The following is a 14,167-nucleotide window of genomic DNA, read 5'->3' on the forward strand; positions in this document are numbered from 1 at the left end:
GTTGACTGATATAAGAGGCTTGGATTCCATCCCACAGATCAAAGCCTCCCAATTTGGTTTCCTTTGATCACTCGTCCTAAAGATCCTTCAAAAATGGAATTTTGTAATAAAGCTAGTTTAGGAATACTGCCTTCCAAAGCCTCCTTTGTAGGGTCATTAGCCCATTAATATATTAAATACTCTATGAATTCCTCCTGTAAAGTAACTGTTTGTGCGGGAAACCTCCCACTTGTCCCCCCTCATCCCCCCATGCACCTGCTCTGTGCCTTGGGAGGCTATCTTGACTTTCTCTATCAATGGACTCCTTTGCCTTTGGCCTTGGCTGGTTTGAACAGGAGGTGGGGAGGCAGGAGAGTGAGGTGGGAGTATTTATTCCCCGGTCTCTGCCCAGACACCACGGGCTGCTGTAATTCAAGGACACAGGTCCTGTTGAGCATCCCTCTCCAGGTACAGTAACCTTTCTCTCCCCCTCCCTTCAGGCCTAGGGATAGTTAATGGCTCCCCGCTGGTACCAGTCCTGGGGCACTCACCTCTCCTTTATGGTTTCCTCAAACCCTGCCCAGCCATTTACTGAACCTTCCTTAAATTTGAGTGTGCTGTTTCCCACCAGGACCTGATGACCTGACTGCAATCTTAATGTTAATTATTCATTATTTTCCAATTTATTAAACCCATAACTTTTTTTCTAAATTGAGGAATACTTCCCAATGTCTGACAAAGCACAGGTTTCGACCATATACTTTGGTAAATGCCTTCCTAGGCAGTGGCTTCGGTGGAGGATTCTGGAAAGATGAAGGCAGGCTGACAGCTTTTCCACTCTCACCCTGGAGCATTCCCCTACAAAAACTTGATGTTTCCACCCAACTGGCATGTCTGATGGTTTTCAGTTAGGTCTTGGGCTTTACGACCTTTGTGTACAGCACCTTCTCTCCCTGGGAACCCCTCTCCCTGCTCTTCTTCTATCCAAAGCCCATCCTTTAAAAAAAAACAACAAACCCAGCTCACATCACCATATACCCACAAACCTTCCCCAAAGCGCTGGAGCTCACTTTGTCACTCATGTGGCCATTGCCTTGTGCCGTGTTGCACGGCTACCCACATATGTGTTGGTGAAGGTCATATTTTATTTTTATTATTTTTTTAAGGTCATATTGTAAACTTTTGCCTTGATAGTTAACTTTTCTCAAGTTTGATTTGTGCTTCTGGAGCTAGATTTTTTTTTTTTTTTAAGTTATAGAAGATTTTATTCACTTTTTTTTTTTGATTCTTGTTAGATTGCTTAGATTTTTTTTTAACATCTTTTTTGGAGTATAATTGTTTTCCAATGGTGTGTTAGTTTCTGCTTTATAACAAGGTAAATCAGTTATACATATACATATGTTCGCATATATCTTCCCTCTTGCGTCTCCCTCCCACCTGGAGCTAGATTTTAAGTTCCTTGACGACAGGGAAGATGTCCCTATACAGACCAGGACCCCTCCTCCTTCTTGTCTCTACCGACCCAAGGGATACGCCACATTTCCACAGTCAGTTAAAATCCCATCACAGTATAAAGCATTCCCTGGTCATCCCAGCCAAAGGGGATTTCCTTAAGCTTCTGAAGGGCTAGCACTACTTACCCACCAAAGAAAACACTCATGCGCTCTGACATCTAGCGTCACCTGGAACTATTGCTCATGTCCGAATATTAATTATCCTTTTGTGTACTTCTTTCTTGGAGCTTTAACAAGTTTAACAACCCCACTGTTATGGGTTGAATTGTATCCCCGCCACCAAGTTCATATGGTGAAGTCTCAATCCCCAGTACCTCTAAATATGAACTTATTTGGAAATAAGGTTGCTGCAGATGAAATTAATGAAGATGAGGTTATACTGAAACGGAGCAGGACCCTATGGTCCTTGCCCCCCAATGTCCTCAGCCTGCCTTTTGTCTGTGGAAAAACTTTAGCCAAAGAATAAGTTTAATCGGAGAAGTGAGAAACTGCAGAAACAAAGGAAAACAGTCCAACAAGACTAAATAATAATAGTTTAGTCATTAAGCAAAGTCAAAGACCTTTAGTTCCTCTCCAAGTGCTGTAGATCATATTCTGAGCCCTACCCTGTGAGCCGTCTTATAGATACTGAAACCCCCATCAGGTGGAAGAAGTTAACTACATGATGACCAGACTGCAGCCATGACATAAGCTGCCACAATTCTGAGAACTGGCTTCAGAGAAATGGGAACAAACCGACCCTGGAACTAAAGACTAACTGTGCTTAAAACAATCAAGATGACGCTGATCAGGCCACCGAATGACCAATTTCAAGATGAGAGTCAGAGCTGACTGTGCTGTTTCTGCATGGAGCCCCCTCCCTCTGCCTATAAAAGCTCTTGCTCACTGGTTGTCAGTGGGGGAAGTCCGGCCTTTGGACAAGAATCTGAAATAAAGCAAACTTTCCTTTCCACCAACCTTGTCTCTTTATTGTCTTCAGAGAGGAGAACAGCCGGACCCCACTTTCGGGAACAATACTGGAGTTAGAGTGGACCCCTAATCCAATATGACTAGTATCCTTATAAAAAGGGGAGAATTTAGACACAGACATGCACGCAGGAAGTACACCATGTGAAGACTGGAGTTATCCTGCCATAAGCCAAGGAATGCCAAAGATTGACAGAAACCACCAGAAGCTAGGAGAGAGGCATGGAGCCATTTCCCTCACAGCTTCAGAAGAAACCAACCCTGCCAGCACCTTGGTGGATCCCAGACTTCTGCTTCCAGAACTGTGAGACAATCAATTTCTATTGCTTAAGCCAGTCAGTCTGTGTCACTTTCTATGGCAGCCCTAAACAAATGAGTACAAGCGCCGTAGGGAAAAGAACTTTATCTTGGAGCCCCATGCAATAGGGTTCCAATTACAGATCCATCACTAGTTCCTTATGTCACTTCTGGCAAGTTAATTTACTTTTCCGAGCCTCAAATTTCTCCTCTGTAATGTGGAGATAGTAATATCTACTTTGGAAAGTTGCTTAAAGAATTAAAGATAATACATTAAAATACCAGGCACAGTGGTTGACACAAAGTGTTCAATAAGTACTAGGTCCTACAGTCATAATCCTCTCCTTCTACAAATGGGGAACTGGGACCCAGACATGTAAAATGCCTGTCTAAACCCACACAGTTAAGTAGCAACAAGCTTGCCCCCAAAACTCCAAATAGATTTGCTTCAACTCCTATGTATAGCCTGTCATTGCCTAAGAGAACAATTAGTGTGGTGGCATTAATTTAGTGGCATTTTGTGTGTGTGTGTGTGTGTTCTGGTTTTTTTGTTTGTTTGCTTTTTGTTTCATTTTGTTTTGTTTTGTTGTTGTTTCTGCTTACTGTTGTTCTATAGATGGTGCCTTTGAATTTGAGGAGTGGGACCTCTGAGGTTTTCTCCAACCACAGATAACTAAGCCATACCTTAAAGCAAATCATACCTCTTTTTTGGGTACAAAATTAAATTTCTTTGCTTAAGAATGGTATAAATCACATCATTTATTCGTATAAGAGATTATAATTAAGAGCACTAATGAGCATAATATATAGGAAGAGGCTAATGGAACAACCCTGCTTTATATGCACAGATATCCTCTGTATGCTGTTATCAGATGATGCTTGGATTAATTTTAAATCCATAGTCCTCCCAAATGCAGAATCCTCACCTTACGTACATCTCTTTTATTTATTTATTTATTTATTTATTTATTTATTTATGGCTGTGTTGGGTCTTAGTTTCTGTGCGAGGGCCCCCTCCAGCTGCGGCGAGCGGGGGCGACTCTTCACCGCTGTGCGCGGGCCTCTCACTCTCACGGCCTCTCCCGCTGCGGAGCACAGGCTCCAGACGGGCAGGCTCAGTAGTTGTGGCTCACGGGCCCAGTTGCTCCGCGGCATGTGTGATCTTCCCGGACCAGGGCTCGAACCCGCGTCCTGAGCATTGGCAGGCAGACTCTCAACCACTGTGCCACCTGGGAAGCCCACGTACATCTCTTGATACCTGCGATTCTGGTTGCAACTTGTTTCCCTCTCATTTTGAAATGACTGAGTGTGAATTCTGCATCAGAATGCTTGGTTTCTTCCCAGGTTTATCAGAGGAAATACATGCTATTCCTGCCCCATGATTATACTTATTCTGGTGACGTAAATCAAAATTGGTGATGTCTGTTAAACCACGATTTTCGTATATAATCGGTCATCAATGATCATGCTTTTTATGCATCCACATGTGCTTATCCAACTAGACATCTCTCAACATGTTGAGAAATCAATCATGAGCCAAACAAGTGGGGCCCAGGAAAGGTTACATCCACCCTATAAAGAGGTTGAGGAACCTGTTTCAAACACTGGATGGATCTCGGTGAAACTGTCACATTAAAATGGCAGATTACCCACGAAAAGAGTGAAAAGAAAAAGCGTGAAAAGGGGAGTGAGTTCTGAGATCTCAACAGATTTTTCTGTTCTCTTCCATCATGCCATGACAACTTGTATCAGAGAAACCTCTTATTTCAAAATTGCAAAGGATATTGAAATCTCTCGAAACAGAAACTTGGAAGCCCTTATTTCTGGGATAAAGCTGCCAGGAAATTAAACTAGAATCATCATTTGACAGGTTAGTTTCCTTTCTTATATTTGAGGACCTAATCCCCCTTCTCCTAGCAACCTTTCCCATGTGTCAGATGCACACACGAGTTTGAAGCTGAAAAGAGGGGGAAAGTAATCTTCAAAGAAAGAAAGAAAGAAAAAAGGGCTCCTCGGGCTCAGAATCAGCCCTTGCTACCAACAGATGCTCCAAGGTCAGTTAGGAGCTCCCAGGGGCCAACAGGGTTGGGTGGAGGCAATCCTGTGTCCTCTCTTTCATCAGCTGGCGATTTCAAAAGCACCTGCCTACTTTTCCAGGCTTCAAGAGTGGTCATCCAGCCAACCCATGCTTGTTTTCCATAATCCCAGGGTAAAGACCACTGTTGACAAGAGCACAAAATATACTGTGCCCTGCCTCCCACGTGTTTTCTGTTTTCAATCTCAAAATGGGTATTGATGGACTTGTCCTCTGCATTCTTAAATGCTAGGTGGCAGGGCTTAGGGCAGGAGTGCGAGGGAAGAATTAGGGCAGGGTCTCTTAGCTGCAGAAAACCTTTATTTGTCTCCAGTAGAAATTCCAGGCTTGACTTCCATCAACGTTAGGGGTCTTCATGGGCCTTCAGGGAATTCCCGAATCCCTTGAAATCATATGCGAGATTGTGCATACGTGCAGAAGTGCATTTCTGGGGATAATGTTCCGTAGCTCTCACAGAGTCTGCTACTTTAAAAAAATGAAGACTCACTGCTTCATTAAAAGGTTTCTTAACTTAAAAAAATATGAATTTAAGCCTAAAGTTATAACTCTAAAATAATAATTAATGCGAAAGATTGAATGGGGTAGATTTTATAAGAACATTTTAGTCACGTGTAACTCTTGGGTATCTGATTATTAAAGAATAATGTAGAGAAAAAGATATTGCTTTAAATGTTCAGGATATTGAATCCTTATAATGACTGGGCATATGAATATAGACATAGAACACTCGGTAGAACACTATCTCTGACCATCTCAAGGGACTTACTTTCTTTGATGGAACAGAATATGCAAATAACTAAGGCACAAACAAGAGGGCTAATCCTGCTGCATTCTATAATATGAATTGAAATTGGGAGAGATTGGAGAATTGGGGAGTCCTTTTGGTTTACTTGAGAAATAGTGAGGCTATGAACTTATATGGTGGCAAAGAAAATGGAGAGAATGGATAAATTATGTGATCTAAAACTAGATTTGTTCTTTCATGCATTTATTCATTCGTTCATTCTTACTTTAATTCATCTCTTTTGTTGTATCAGGCACTTGTTAGAGATACCAGGCAAAAAAATGAGTAATGTAGAGTTTCTGCCCTCATAAAGCTCTCTGACCAGCCCTGAGTAACTTCTTTCATCTAGCAACTCAAAAATTAGTCCCACCCCCGGGAGTGATCACAGCCTCCAGCCAGAACAATTCACCCCGCATCCTTTCAAATTCTTCTTCCTAGCCTGTTCCCAAACCTCCCAATTTCTGATCACATCTCATTTTCTTGACTATGGTTCCACCTCACTGCCTTGGCGGTACTCCAACCTTCATCTCTAGCTTCACTTCTTAAGTTCACTTCCTACTTCTTGTTTGGCGTTATGCTGATTTCATGTATTTTGGGTAAAGTCTTGCCTAGTCTAACCAACCCCTACAGTCTTGGCAACTTGGTACAGTCCTCATGGCTGCCTCCCTTCCCCCCAAAATGCTCAGACCCAGACACTCAGAGTCCAGCCATAAAGACAGGTGGGTGTAAATTAATGAAGATGCACTGTCATCACACTATTTTTATGGGTTGAGTAATATGTTTTTGCGCGCACAGAGGCAGGAGTGGAATCTGGTGAACTCAACAGGGTTCCACACTAATAGAATCACCTTCTTAAAGGAGCATCCATTGATTTAAACCAGTAAGAATTCCTCCAGATGATTCACTGACCAACTCTCAGAATCATAAAGCATTACAGCAGGAAGGAGCTTTTGAGATCATCAAATTCAGCCTTGTCATTTTTCACTGAGAAGAAAACTGAGGCACATGATCTTAAGACCCACAGGGAGTTTTTGACAGATTCCTACCTGCCCTGTGCATTTTTCCAAACAGTGCACTGCTGCATGACAGTTCAGTTATAAATGGAAAGAAAAAAAGTGTGTCATTTTGTTTCTAAAACTGTCCAGAGGGAACCACATCTTGAACATATCCATTATGTGATCTATCAGAGTCCTAGACACTGATGTGCTTCTTTAAGGATTCCTGAGGAAATAGCAACAAGGCCAAAGAGAAATACGGGTTTGAGCAGAGGTGAAGCAGACAAGATAAATCTGAGATGTGCCCACTGTATCAAGCAAGTAAAATGGAGATGACTTTGCATAGCAGTCCTGAAGAGATGAAGTCTAAATTCACATCAGGAAGAGTAAGTATCTGATAGCCTAGATCCTTCTTATGCAAACTGTGGTCTGGGACCATCAGCATCAGAACATCTGGGAGCTTCTTAGAAATGCAGCTTCCCAGGTGCCTCCTCAGACCCACTGAATCAGAACTTGTATTCTAACAAGATCTCCCTGGCGATTTATCAGCACACTAAAGTTTGAGAGGCAAACAATGAATTGCTTACTTTGGCTCTTTTCCCTGACTATTTTAAATTATACTGAATATTAGATAGCAGATATTGAAAAGTAGGACAAATGAAATTTTCATGGGTACATGGATGGGGATATATAAGAAAGCACAAGAGAGAATCAAAGCTACATCGCAATAAGAGTTTTACGTCTTGAGTGGAGTATATACCTTTAAACAACTATTTTCTTCTGAGCTTTAATTCATTGTTTTGCATTGGTTCACTATGTTGCGAAAGGGCCTGTGTTTGCAATTAAGTGGCTCTAACAGATGGGACAGAATGATTATGTGCTTCTGCCCAAGAGACAAGAAAGTTACCTGTGCCCAAGAGTATATTTCTCCCATATGAGAGATGAATCCCCCCCTTTTTTTTTAAAGAACACAACAGTGTACTTTGCTTCCTGATGAAATTCCAGGCAAACAGTTCAAACCTTTTTGAAAAATCATTTTAAGGAATAAACGTAAAAATAGGATGGTGAACAAACAAACAAAAGTTGGATGTCAGCCACCATCATTCAGATTGTATGTTACATGGGTAATTTACACATTTCCAGATTCCAGGGAGGGAATGAAGACAGGAGTTCCAATCCTGGATGTCCCTTTGTAAACCTGTAGAGTTTAAAGCTTCTAAATCCCAATTAGGCTGCTTGAACCAACTGAGATGCCACAAATGCAACCTAGTGGCTTTTCCCATGGGAAGTCAGAGAAGTGGAAAATATTTCAAGCAATTTGGGCATGCTTGCATAACCCTTTTGTGGAAATTCCTGCACTAACAATTTGCAATTAAAGTGAAAGTGAGTAAAAATAGAATGACCTCTCATTTCAACAATGACTATATTTTGTAGACTCTGGTGTATGAATGTGCTTTACATCTGACCCATACATAATGACAAAGAAACCAAAAATCACCAACTTTCTACATCCCTAGCTGTATAGAGCATATATCAGGAAGCAGGTTGCTGGTATAGCCTTAATGACAAGCTTTAGCTAAGACATAAGGCGTGACTGTATAAAACATAAGCAAATCAACAGTCGAGTGAGGACAGAAAAAACACATTCTCAGTCCAAATTATCGTTGTAAACTTATATTATCTGCAACAAATGTCGTCTCCTGGTGAACCTGATGCCCGAAATTCCCATACTTTTGAGTCACTCCCTAATTTAGCATTAGCTGCTTGATACCTGGGATTAGGAATTAATTTTTTATCAACCTAGCCAAAGCTACTCTGGAAGATGGAAAAAAAAAATAATGTATTATACAACAAAATAGTGTATTTCTATACTTAATGCTGTAAGTTATTTGTACTATAGCCTTCTCTTAGCTTAGACAAATAAGAGTTCAATGTTAACTGGAAAAAGTTTTGAGAATCGCTCTAACATCATTATGCCATTGTTCTTTCAAACATTTCTGAGATGCTATCAGATAGTTATAGGTTTGCTCTAAAATTTTATAAACTCTATGATTAATGTGTAGAGTATTTCTGTCATTTGATGACTAAAAATATCCACCAAAAGAAATTTTCTGAGATTGAATCACCTACATACGCTGAACAATTCAAGCAGAGCTGGGCTGTTCGGCAGAAGAGAGGTCGTGTGACTGAAAGTGATCGGTTGACGAACTGAACTGCAAACTAAACAGAAACCACATGGCACTCAGCCTGGGTCCCAGGGACATTCGGCAAGGGGTGAGCATCAAAGGACAAATTGTGAAGGATGTGGAATGCTTCACTGATGATTTTTGGCAAAGGACATTTGTCAAAGACTTAAGCAAGGTGGCATTGTGAATTCTGTTTCAAAAAGATATCTCTGATAAACAACAAGGTCCTACTGTATAGCACAGGGAACAATATTCAATATCCTGTGATAAACCATAATGGAAAAGAATATGAAAAAGAACGTACATATATTTATAACCGGGTCACTTTGCTGTACAGCAGTAATTAACACAACATTGTAATTCAACTATACTTCAATAAAAAATAAATTAAAAAAAAAAAAGAAAGATATCTCTAGCCCAGGAGGGAGGGTGGCTGCAAGAGAGACCAGTTTGGAGGTTACAGAAATTGGATGAAACATTGTGAGAGTTTGAACTAAGCATAGCGAAAAGATGGGAAAGAATTAAAATTGATAAAATGTAGAGACAGATGGAATGAGAGTTGGGGCAGTAGGGGAAAGCAGGGTCGGTGGTCACTGAATTTTCTGCTTTGCGGGTCCGTGGGTGGGTGATGGTTCCATCCACAGAGCTGAGGAACACAGGAGGAAGGAAGGGAACAAGATGTGGTGGGACGTGTGCAGTTTGAAGGCCCTCTGGGTCTGGAGTTAGGGAGGACTTGTTACAGTGGTTCGGGAGTTATCAGCTTCTAGATCATGGCTACCGTTGTTAAAGTGCATGAGGTTGCTCAAGGGAGAAAGTAGTATAAAAAATCAAGAGGCTACCAGGGTAGTGGGCATGAGAAAGGGCAGAGAGAGAAACGAGTGTGAGGCAAATCAGTCACAGTGGGAAACATTTCAAGAGCCAAAGTGCAGAATGACATGCTGCGGAGAGATGGGAAAGAGACTCAGCTCCTGTTAGACGGGACTTCGACCTTTAAGAGAGGAGCTTAGGTCCTGAGAAATGACTGCGTTAAGTCCCAGCTTATAACCAGGGTTGAGGGTGGGCTGGTCCACTTACTCGGACAAAAGAGAAACTGGAAATACAGGCTGCTGGGGATTCCGGGTGGTGTGGGAAAGGGGGGGGTGCAGGGTGGAGAGGCAGCTGGCACCTTCGGCCCAGTGGCACGTGGCAGCCATATCGCATGAGCACAGCGTCAGATCCGGGAGATTGATTGATGGAGAGTCAATCTCTCCATCAGTGGGTTGGGAGGGCAGGCTGGGGCGGGTGTTGCAGTTCGTTTTCTACAGTCCAGAGAAGTTAGCGCTAGCAAGAGCTACCTTTGCTTATGTGCTTTTTATGTGGCTTCACATCATTATCTTATTTAATCTTTAGAACGCCTTTGCAAAGTACAGCTCAATAATGAGGAAACTGAGGCTCAGAGAGGCCACGTGATTGCCCCACGTGGGGAGATAGGTTATAACACTGAAGCATTAGGCAGATTAACAGCATCCGAATTACTCCATCAATTTTACAGAAGATGAAACAGATTCCAGGGAAGTTAAGGGCTTTTCCCAGTGCCATCCGAGGTCATCGAGGCGGCAGCTGAACTTAAACATGGATCTTCTGGCCCCATCCCCCCACGGTACCGCCACACACGCTTCTGCACAATGCAACACTAAATAAATGAAATTGGAAAAGGAAATGGTAACGTGAACAAAACAAAAACAAACAAACGAAACCCCTTATCTTCTTCCTTTTAATTCTTGTTCACAGAAAAACAAAATCACATCTATTTGCTACCTTCAGCACTTGAATTGTTCCCTTTCTAGCGTGTTACCCAATAGCCCGGAGAACAAATGGGCCGTTGCAACAGGGTGAAATTAAAGATGGTGGAAAAGGGACAAGGACTTGATTCAGAGGTAATATCATCACAATATCAATTTCAAATGTTAACACTAAGAACATTTCAAGAAAACGCTAAGAAATACTCCATGGAACCAGATACGTTTAGCTTGGAGAAGAGACAGCTCAGGGAAGGTAACAGCACCGTCTATAATGTTTGAAGGGCTGTGTGTGGAAGAGGGGCTAGATTTGTCTGCACGACCTAAGGAAACAGTTAGAAGCAAATAATGTAAGAAATAAGAACTTGAGTTCAAGATAATGAAGTCTAATCATCTAATAGTCTTGATTCAAAGACAGGATGAGACACCTTTTCAGGTAGTGAGTTCCCCGTCAGTGAAGGGTTTCAAGTACAGGCTGGAAAATAACTTGGCAAGACTGTTGTAGAGTATCAACAGGGTAATTTTCTTGGAGCTGGATTTCCCAGTTTGTGAATGAAAGACCTCCAGGGATGGGGTGGTGAGCAGTGGAGTTATTTTAAGAGTCTGAATCCACAGACACAAGTGTTGCTTTAGACGGAATGAAAAATATGTCTGGTGAGTACATATACTATTCTTTTTCAAATTTTGCAGATGCTATTATGATTAATAGAGTACAAATTAATTATGAATGTCACTAAATTTATAAAAGTCTTTTGCCGTTTTGCATTTTCTCAAAGAACAGATATTAGAAGTACAGCTACTAGCACGTGGAGATCCTTGAAGCCTTTTATTTTTAAGGTTAAAAGGGGTTCTGATTCTCAAAAAAAGTCAGGAAATACTTCACTAGAGAACTTTTCAAGTCCTTTCCAATGCAAATGAGTACGATTTCACGACTCCTAGAGGTTCTGAGGGCCACGATTGGATACTGGGGGAGATAAATCCCCCCAAGCCCTAGCAGGTGGTTACATTCAACTCCTGATACTTATGCACACACACACTCATAAAAACACTCTGAAATGCCATCCACAGAACAGAGTCACCAGCTGTGGCCCATCAAAGTAGTGTTTAGAGACCCATCATTTCCTTGTTCCATAAGCTGACACATCTTTGTTTGCCGCTCCAGAGAGCAAGGGTATATTTTTGCCATTGTACGTATTTAAGCAGTCATCTCATTTTTGTCATTTCCAAATATCCCGACACTACTACCCTTTCTATGTTTCTTTCAATCTTTAAATATCTGGTTTATATTCTTTTCGATTGGTTTGCTAGTGAAATGCTTTCTGTTTAGAAAGAAGCACTCATATTTTCACCGCTATCACCATCATAAGCATTTACTAAAAGGGGACATTTTCTGTTGTCCCAAGTAAGGCAGAAAGGTTGAGTCCCCCGAAATCTGCTCTTTTTAAAAAATTACTATGTCAGAGAGTTGAGAGAAAATCTGATTTTTTTACACAATTTTCTTCTTTTTAAATTGAAATCTCGTTGACATACAGAAAATCTGGTTTTTAATTCATAATTTTTCTTTCTTTCCACAGAAATTATAGTCTTTACCCTCTGAAAGTACTTAGTAAAAGAAACTATCAGGGCTCCCTCCAAGGAAAATGGAGGGGCAGATTCAGTTTTTCTTCAGAGTTCTCATTTCCTCCTTCTGTGCATCTCCCCACCCCCAGACACGTGGTATTTCAAGCTATTCCTTGGTAGGGTCCCTCATGCAGCATCTTTTTGCTCATCCTATGTGGGTGGGACCATGTCTTGTAAAAACTGGTAGAGTAGGCAGACTCAGCTCCATCCACACTGTAAGATTTAAAGTGGCCCAGGTAAGACTCCCTGCTTGAAACTCTTTCATCCAGATGCTCCAAGATCTGAACTCTTTACATGAAGGGTCCTATCTCTGAATTCTTTCCCCTTATCTTTTTTTTTTATAAGTCTTTTCTCATCTTTTTTTTTTTAATTTTTAATTTAATTTAATTTTATTTATTTATTTATGGCGGTGTTGGGTCTTCATTTCTGTGCGAGGGCTTTCTCTAGTTGTGGCAAGTGGGGGCCAATCTTCATCGCGGTGCACGGGCCTCTCACTATCGCAGCCTCTCTTGTTGCGGAGCACAGGCTCCAGACGCGCAGGCTCAGTAGTTGTGGCTCACGGGCTCAGCTGCTCCGCGGCATGTGATATCTTCCCAGACCAGGGCTCGAACCCGTGTCCCCTGCATTGGCAGGCAGATTCTTAACCACTGCGCCACCAGGGAAGCCCTCCCCTTATCTTCTTTAAAACACCTCTAAAAGAATAACTCATTCAAATAAATCTCAAAAAGCTGTTATATATTTAAATATATATTAATAGACTTTCTCCTTCTATTGCAATTACAGTTTTGTGCAATTAGAGTCCAGTAGTTCTTCAGTAACAGAGGTCCTAGACGCGATGAAAAAAAAGCTGGAAATATGGTTAAATAGTTCCTATCTTGTTTGAGGCTGACATCTGGAGGTGATGGGGACCAGGACAAGAAATATGATCTAGAACACCAGCATCCTGTACAGCACTGCCTGAAGTACAAGTAAACTAAGAAATCCATTGATAGGTCAGCCTAACGTCATTAAGAGCAGCCATCCAACATCTCAGTTCTGCAAAAAAGACAGGAAATGCAGAATTCCTAGTAAAACTGGAAAACAGAAGACTCTCCTAACAGACAAATGCATAGCAGCCAAATTGATCCTTCCTTAGAAATAGTCACTAAGAGGGACTTCCCTGGTGGTCCAGTGGTTGAGACTTCACCTTCCAATGCAGGGGGTGCAGGTTCAATCCCTGGTCGGGGAGCTAAGATCCCACATGCCTCACGGCCAAAAAAACCAAAACATGAAACAGAAGCAATATTGTAACAAATTCAATAAAGACTTTAAAAATGGTCCACATCAAAAAAAAATCTTAAAGAAAAAAAAGCCCTTCATAGTGTTTAAACAATGAAGTATGTTATTAAAAAAAAAAAAGAGTCACTAAGAACCTTGGTGTTTATAAACAGAATTTGAAATTAAGGATAAAGCCAAGAATCCATGGCCAGTTCAAAACAAATTTATCAAATATGTAGGGTTTAATGCTAAGAACTATGGTATCACATCAAAGCGTCAAAACAAAGAGGAGGTCAAGTAATCAAAGACTGAACTAATCCTGGAATCTTTGCAATGTTCTTTTTTGGTTCCTTAATGAAGATGGGCAAGCAGGAAGGGGAAGCCACTGTACTGAGGTCTCCAGCAACGGGTGGACCCACTGGGAGCTGGGACCTGCCATGATAAGACCAGGGAAGGACAGAGGAGCCAGAGATGGGAGCTCTGTACTATTACATTACATTTTATTCTTGAAGCTCTCATTCTAAAAGCTCCAGCTCCACTCTAAATAAGAAAAAGAGAATCTTCCCTGCTAAATTCTGCAGTCTTGGTGAAAGACTTAGGGGGATGAAACCGTAAGAATGCTATGACTTTGTTTATGACCCTATGACCTTTCAGCTTAGGACTGCATCCCATGTTCTTAGAAGGAGTGCCAAGTAA

The 14,167-nt window shown here is 41.5% G+C and overlaps 1 protein-coding gene across 1 annotated transcript in view; it reads right to left on the reverse strand.

Annotated features, from left to right (window-relative positions):
- Positions 1-10,009, reverse strand: part of LOC133076371 (WAS/WASL-interacting protein family member 1-like) — a 71,709-nt gene extending 61,700 nt beyond the window's left edge. Inside the window, exon 1 of the mRNA XM_061170916.1 lies at positions 9,891-10,009. Coding sequence (XP_061026899.1) covers positions 9,891-10,009 — 119 coding nt within the window. The remainder of the gene's footprint in view (positions 1-9,890) is intronic.
- Positions 10,010-14,167: the final 4,158 nt, after the last annotated feature.

Source organism: Eubalaena glacialis, chromosome 16 (genome assembly GCF_028564815.1).
Source record: "Eubalaena glacialis isolate mEubGla1 chromosome 16, mEubGla1.1.hap2.+ XY, whole genome shotgun sequence".
Classification (NCBI taxonomy): Eukaryota; Metazoa; Chordata; class Mammalia; order Artiodactyla; family Balaenidae; genus Eubalaena; species Eubalaena glacialis.